This window comes from Pinus tabuliformis, chromosome 5_2 (assembly GCF_031772625.1).
Source record: "Pinus tabuliformis cultivar Carrire ecotype Pingquan chromosome 5_2, CPIR1, whole genome shotgun sequence".
Lineage (NCBI taxonomy): Eukaryota > Viridiplantae > Streptophyta > Pinopsida > Pinales > Pinaceae > Pinus > Pinus tabuliformis.
The window spans coordinates 735913056-735920495 of record NC_142306.1 but is presented as its reverse complement, the minus strand read 5'-3'; the positions used below and the strand labels follow the sequence as shown (position 1 = coordinate 735920495).

The window sequence follows — 7440 nt, the reverse complement described above, 5'->3', positions numbered from 1 at the left end:
CTCATGGCCTTTCGAATGAATGCCACCTTTCAGTCCGAACTTCGCATTGTCCCGGGAGGTTTTTATAAATTCAGACAGTGAGGGATCAAAGAAAGTTTGGTTAGCTCCCTTCCCTGCTTGCCTTGGCACAGGGACGTTACCTTCTTTCATGCTATGTTATATCCTCCCTCCTCCATTTTCATAGTATTCCGCGACGCTGGTTCTGGTTTTTCGCTGGAGGTTTTGCTGCTCTTCACTCGGCAGGTCTCTATAGAAATGAGGTCAGTTTTTCCAGCCTTCATCATCTATCCATTTTTTGAATAGCTTCCTCAGACATTACAATATCTTTCTCAAAGCTTTATCACATTTCTGCGAATTATTATAGCAAGTTTTATCATTTCTCATCTGTCTTAGCTGATTATCATAAGACGGGAAGATAGATGTGCTTCTTTTTTATAAATCTACTGCTTCAACATGGTCTGGTTTATATTTCGCAAGCTGAAACAATCTATAGGTTTTTACAAACCCTGTACAGACTTTAGAGTTAAGGTAGGAACATGGTGGTGTATTTTTCAAATATACTGTTGTTGTGTTGATTGTCGGGACTCCACAACTAGCTAGGCACAGAAGTGGCTTGTTTTCCTACAGACTGCTACTGATTCCTGGGCTGGTAACAGTCCCCTCTCTCCCTCCGATTCCAGGCCTGGAATACCAGATTTCGACCAACTGAATCCGGTTTTCCTTTCTCCCGGTTTCCTCTGCCCAAGGGCTGTTTTAGATGCTATTAATTCTAGTAAATGATTTTGGACAGCTGGTCCTATCGTTTACCGCGCCTCTCTTTATCGACGAGCCCTCTGACAGACATGTAATATCATATCTCCAGCTACATTCTACCCAGGTTATATGCTCTGAGCTTTAGTCTGACTCTCGGATATTTGTTAGTACTACTCCCCGATTTGGCATTCAATCCTCCTCGTGGTTACACCTAGAAAGTGGATTTTCTATATCTGGGCCATTAAATCATTCTCATCCGTAGCCTCAGAATGTTTGTTTTTTCTGTCAGAAGAGCCTCTTCCCTTTCCGGAGGATTTATTGATCTGGGCTCTTTGCTCAGAAGCCGTTCAAACTTTCATTAAAGTTTTGTACCACTCAGTCTGTATTGCAATCTCCTTAGGATTATATTTCTACGGTACTTTTTTAAAAGACAGTGGTAGTGACGTATGGAAGCTGAGTCTGACGTATCGGCCACGGAGGCCATGGTACGTGCCACCATACAAGCTGAGAAGGACTAGGAGGAGGCCACGAAAACAGGTAGCTGGCAGGCTACTTTGGAGGATGTGGTTATCCAGCCAGCAAATCAGGATGCTGACAAGGATAGGGCTTGGTCTCAAAGTGTTTTCATAAACGAGCCAAATCGATACAACAAAGCACGGAAGCCCGTCAGAACCATTCCTCCGCCTGATGCACTTAAATTGGACAGTGTCCATCTGTCTGATAGAATAGAAAAGCTCCAGAAGTTCGCTTTGGTGGGTAAGTGGCACTTCCCAGAAATGGAGGATGCCGCAATGAGGAAGTGGTTGGAGGCGCAGTGGAAACCGCTGATAGGCTATTTTCCCATAGTATCAAAGCTCATGAGGGAGTGGTATAGTTTTCAGTTTCTAAGTGCGGACGACGTTGAAGCTATCCAGAAGCTTCCGTGGGTATATGGAAAAAACTTCCTTGTTCTCCACAGATGGTATATAGGATGCAACAACTTGAATAACACTCCATCAAACAACTTAATTTGGGTAAAGCTCCCAAATCTCTCGCTGGAACTCTGGTCCAGGGAGACTTTAATGGAGATAGGCAACTCCATTGGCAGATTTTTCTATGTCGACCCATGGATTTTGGGGCAGAGAGACAAATGCATTGCATGGATACTTATTGAGAAGGCTTACAGGGGTGGTTTCCCAAATCATATAGAGATCACCTGGAGGAATCTAAAAATTAATCAAAGGCTTGATTTCTGGGGTATTCCTTTTAGATGCTCCGCCTGTCACAGGACTGGACATCTAATAAACAACTGCCCCCGCCGTCCACATATTAAAAAAAAAAGAGGGGCCCATGACAAATTCCGGGCGAACTCCCCTCGGTCCCCGTCTGATATTCAGCAGACTCCGTCAGCTAGTTGGACTCCGACGGATCTGGAGAATGCACAGAACGGTAAGAACATCGTCGACGGATCTATTACATCTCCCCAACTCTTTTCTCAAGCACGCTCTTTATGCCTTGATTCCAGATCAGGACCTTCAAAGCCGGAATCTTTTTCATTTGAAGACTATAGCGCCGGGAAAGAGCTGCAATCCTTCATCTGTCCCTCTCCCCCAGTCCCTCTCGAAGAAAATGCAATTCCCTCCCCCCTCCCGATACCCAAACCAAAAAATTTCAAGGTGGGGACACAGACCATTGTTATCTCTTCATCTTCGCCTACTCCTGAAAAAAGCCTCCTCCCCTCCGTCAAGGGTAAAGAACCTATGGTCTCTGCTACGCCTCAAAATTCTCCATCCTCATCTCCTGCAAACTTATATGATAGCGATATTGATTTTCTCCTGAGCAAGAAATCCCTTGAATTGGAGCCCTTAACCATTCACAAGCCTCTGAATCCATCTCCTCCTTTTATAAGTCCAAATTCCGCTAAAAATATTACTGTCAGGAAGAAGAATAATGGAGGAAGCAGACATTTCCACGGACGGGCTTATGACGTGGACAACGATATTAGGACCCTATTCCTGGTGGACATTCCCATCCTTGAAGTGTCAGAGAATCAACCTCTTAAAGCAAGCGCGGATGCCCCTCCCCCCCCAAAATGGATTTCATCCTATCTATGAATATCCGAGGTCTGGGAGTAGATCTCAAATTTTTGGCACTTAAAGATCTTTTCCTCTCTATAAAGCCAAAAATCATTATTATTCAATAAATAATGCACAATAAACAAGTTGCCATCTCCTATGTTAGGAAAATGCTTCCTCTGTGGCACATGGCGGCCTCGGACGTTGAGGGTCTCTCGGGAGGTTTGGCGGTTATGTGGGATCCTTCTTGGATCAATGCAAAAGCCTATAAATTCTTTGCTGGAATTCTCATATCGGCAGATATCAGAGGATTTTCTAACCCCATCAATATCCTGAATATTTACGCCCCTTATAAAAACAGGTCTATTTTCTGGGGAAAGTTTTTTGACTCAGAAATTTTTGACATCGATTCATTAGTGATTGCAGGTGATCTTAATATTACTCTAAGCTCGGAAGAATGCTGGGGGAGATGTAGGAAGAGAGATCCGCTCTCAGACAAAATCAAATATGAATTCCTTCATAAGAATCTTGTTGATGTCGTTCCGTCCAATATGATGCCTACGTGGAACAACGAACGAATCGATGAAGCCTATATTGCCAAAAGAATTGATCATTTTATTGTCCATGCCAGCATTATAGATAAAATGGGCATGCCTCTTTCGACTATTGAAAGTGCTTTCATCTCTGACCACAGGCCAATTTGTCTCAGCTGGAGGGAAAAAGGTTACAGGCAGGGGTACCCTTTCAAGTTCAACAGAACCTTCTTAGAAGACCCGGCTTTCAATATAGAAGTAACAAAGGCCTGGAAGGATCTATCCTCAAACAATTTGGATCCTCCTTTTTTGACTTTTAGGGACAAAATGACCTCTATGAGAAAAGTGGTTAAGGCATGGCAAACCAGAAAACGTCAGGCAGACAGAATGGCTCTCAAAGAAATTCAAAAGGAGCTGTCTGATATTTCTATACTTTTGAATGCCAATTCTCTTCCTTTCAATTTGAAATGTCGTATAAATGAACTCGAAAGGAGAAAACAGAAAATTCTAAAGGAGGAGGAGGCCTCATGGAGGCTGAAGAGTAGGGCGACATGGCTCATGGAAGGTGACAAGAACACCAAGTTCTTTCACAGGTTCGCAAATGCAAGGAGAGAAAGGAACGCTATCTGGAAAATCCGCGATGGTCAGGGGGGTTTCTCTATTCACAACATGATATTTCAAATGAGGCAGTGAGATATTTCAAAGATCAGTACAAAAGAAGTGAAAATAGTAGTTTTCAGGATATCCTTTGGGGTATCGATCTGGCCCCCCAAATGTTTGACGATGCAAAAAATGATGTGTTGTTTCGTCCCATATCTGAGGAGGAACTCTTAGAAGTCATGAAGGCCTTTAAAAAGGACAAATGCCTAGGGCCGGACGGTTGGACTGTAGAATTCATCTTACACTTTTTTGACATCATGAAAACAGATCTTCTGAGAATGGTCGAAGCCACAAGAATTTCGGGCAGCATCCATCATATTACCTCTTCTATGCAGATAGCCCTGATACCAAAGAAATTGGATGCAGACTCCTTCAAAGATTTCCGGCCGATCTCTTTATGCAATATTTCATTCAAAATTATATCAAAAATCATTGCAGAACGGATCAAAGCATCTTTGGCCGAGTCATTGACAAAAGATCAACATGCTTTCTTAAAGGGCAGAAATATAATTGACGTTGTCGCAATCACTCAGGAAAGCTTGTTCTCCATGCTCTCCAACAGATCTGAGGCGGCTATATTGAAGATTGACTTGCAAAGAGCATATGACTGTTTGGATTGGGGTTTCATCAGATGCTTATTAGCAAAGACTGGTCTAAAGTCAAATGTCATTAATTGGATCATGGCATGTATTGAGAATGTTAATTACGCTGTCATCATAAACGGCTTTCCTTCTCCTTTTTTCTCAGCAGAAAGGGGATTGCGCCAGGGCTGCCCTTTAGCGCCACTGATATTCATCCTGGCGATGAACTCCCTTAGTCTCCATATCAATAAGGCTGTATCAGAGAACCTCTGTAAACCCTTGAAGATATGCAGGAACAACTATATATCCCACAATTTATTTGTTGACGATGTTCTTATTTTTGCGATGCTATGCAGGGTTACATGGAGATGCCTTTATGACATTCTATATAGGTTTCAAAGGGCCACAGGTTTACAAATAAATAAATCAAAATCTATCCTATATCACAACGATGTCAATATGGAGATGGTGGCGTGGATTGCTGATATGTTTGGTGTCGCCACAAAGTCAATCAGGGAGGGTATTAAATATCTGGGATTTCACTTAAAGGCAAAAGGATATTCAAAAGAGGACTGGAAATGGCTCATAGAAAAATATTACAAAAAGATTTCCTCCTGGGAATATAAATGCCTATCTCTGGTTGGAAGAATAGTCCTAACACGTGTTGTTATTTTACAACTTGTTGTGTATTAGGCACACATTTTCTACCTCCCGGCAAGCATTATTCAAAAAATGAACAAGATCACTTCAAATTTCATCTGGGGCGGCAATTCAGTTCAAGGAAAATATCATCTCACTTCTCTGGAGAAGATTTCTAGGCCGAAGTCATCAGGTGGTTGGGGCTTATTAGATTTAAGAACATTTGGAAAAGCTCTTCTGTGCAAATCCTTGTGGAGAGGCATCTATGGGAATGGTCCTTGGAGTAATACCATAAAAATCAAATACATGAAAGGTAAACGTATGGAGCACTGGTTCCGTTTGAAAAGGATTGGTGTAAAGGGCGGTTCTGCTATCTGGCTTAGCTTCCGCAAAATTGAACCTTTCTTCTTGAGCAATCTTAAATGGAGCCTCCAAACAGGTAAAAGAATCTTCATCGGAATCGACCCCATTATGAGTGGATGTGTAGGCATTTCTATTCCTGATAGGATCCTTTCCTTTCTACACGGCAAAGGATACTTCACTTGGGATAAATTGATTGCAGACTGGCAGGGTCCCATTCCCATTTGGAAATCGGCTGATGATATTGGCCTGCCAGTGTCACTGTTATATTTATGGAATCCACTCAGGAATGCCCTGAGAAACTGTGGGTTTCTCCGGTCCAATTTACAGGATTTTTTAGTTTGGTATTTACCAGGTACAAACAAACAGGTGTCTGTCAAGGATATATATACTGATATGATGGCTTCTAAATATGCGCTCTCTTATCCACTGTTTCCTATAGCTTTTTGGAAATCAAGGTGCGCTCCCAAGCTCATTTACTTCTCATGGTTGGTTTTTTATAATAAAAACCTGTCCTGGGAGAACTTACGGAAAAGAAATTGGCATGGGCCGAGCAGATGCCAAATGTGTGAATCGACAGAGGAATCAAATTTTCATATGTTCTTTCAATGCAACTCCATTCTGCGAATTTGGCAGGAACTGGCTTTTCTATATGGATTTCCTCTTGTTTCACATGTCTCTACTCAAGCTGCTTTTGTCTGGTGGGGTAGACAGCGAGAATCATGGAGGCCGATCTTTGTGACTGCTTTATGGTGTGCCTGGAGCTGGCGGAACAATAAAATTTTTAATGATGCAAGGGTGTCTCTCATGGACATTATACAAAACATTTCTTTCCTTCTCGGCTCTGTCCCCAAAGAGAGTCCAAAAATGAAAAAGTCCAACAGGAATGGGCTACCTGATCCTCTCCTTAGGCCCCCGATGGCCTTTTTTGACGGAGCTGCCCAACGAAATTCTTGTGGCTGTGGGGTTTTCATAATCATAAGCGAGCATCTACATTACAGACTGGCTTGGAATGCTGGTAATGGGACAAACAGCATGGCAGAGGCGATGGCCCTTGCGGGTCTGCTCGCTTTCTGTATCTATTTTGACATCCATTCCATCTCTATTTACGGGGACTCCAAGTCCATGGTAGATCATGTTAATGGTAAATGCATCATCAGATGCCCACATCTTGCTGGCTGGTTGGAGAGAGTCATGTTTTTTTGGGACCTCATGGTTGGCAGCTCTATACAGCACATCTACAGGGCTCGGAATCAAGTTGCGGACTGTCTGTCTAAGCAGGGTCTTCTCCTCGGTACAAGTACCTGGTCTCTAGAGGTTTCGGCATATGGGGAGTATTTTTTCATATAGGACTTCTGTATCCCAGGTTTCTGATCATCTTCAATGGTTTCAAATGTTTTGCTTATGGTCCTTCTCCTTTCTGTATCCTTTTTTGATTTCTCTTGAATATGGGTGGTCTCAAATGATAGTATCCATCTCTGTTACATGCTCCTAGCGGGATGCTAGAGATGTCTTTGCATAAGTCTTATCTTTCTTATATGAGATTTTGTATTTTTTTGCACAGAAGTTTCTCCCCTGGAATATGATATATGTAAATACATGATATGTTATATCTACTACTGTTTATACAGGATCAGTATAATATAATCTTGTTTTTTTCTTCCTGAAAAGGGGTAATGTTTTTCTGAATCAATTCCCCTGGTCACCATTCCCCTGGTAATTAATTCGAATACTCTGGTCACAGTTCCCCTAGAAAAATAAAGCTATTTGGGTGCACATCACTTATATAATTTATTGCAACGATATGTCTCCCATGTATAATATAAAAACAATGTTATAAATTCCATTATGGACAACATA

General features: G+C 42.1%; 2 protein-coding genes across 2 annotated transcripts; both read left to right on the top strand.

Moving 5' to 3' along the window:
- Window positions 1–2995: 2995 nt before the first annotated feature.
- LOC149161335 (uncharacterized) lies at window positions 2996–4033 on the top strand. Its single transcript, XM_089434848.1, has one exon. The coding sequence runs from the start codon at window positions 2996–2998 to the stop codon at window positions 4031–4033; it is 1038 nt and encodes a 345-aa protein (XP_089290974.1).
- A 146-nt stretch (window positions 4034–4179) lies between these two features.
- LOC149161334 (uncharacterized) lies at window positions 4180–6930 on the top strand. Its single transcript, XM_089434847.1, has 3 exons — window positions 4180–4852; window positions 4938–4990; window positions 5275–6930. Exons 1-3 carry the CDS (start codon window positions 4180–4182, stop codon window positions 6928–6930), a joined length of 2382 nt encoding a protein of 793 aa, XP_089290973.1.
- Window positions 6931–7440: the final 510 nt, after the last annotated feature.

What these genes read in the sequence shown, in the direction of transcription:
- LOC149161335 (XM_089434848.1), top strand. Translation starts at nt 2,996, where the DNA reads ATGGCGGCCTCGGACGTTGAGGGTCTCTCGGGAGGTTTGGCGGTTATG.
- LOC149161334 (XM_089434847.1), top strand. Translation starts at nt 4,180, where the DNA reads ATGAAGGCCTTTAAAAAGGACAAATGCCTAGGGCCGGACGGTTGGACT. An exon ending in GGCTGTATCAGAGAACCTCT is followed by an intron (nt 4,853 to 4,937) that starts GTAAACCCTTGA and finishes GATGCTATGCAG; the next exon opens with GGTTACATGGAGATGCCTTT. An exon ending in TAGGTTTCAAAGGGCCACAG is followed by an intron (nt 4,991 to 5,274) that starts GTTTACAAATAA and finishes GTTGTGTATTAG; the next exon opens with GCACACATTTTCTACCTCCC.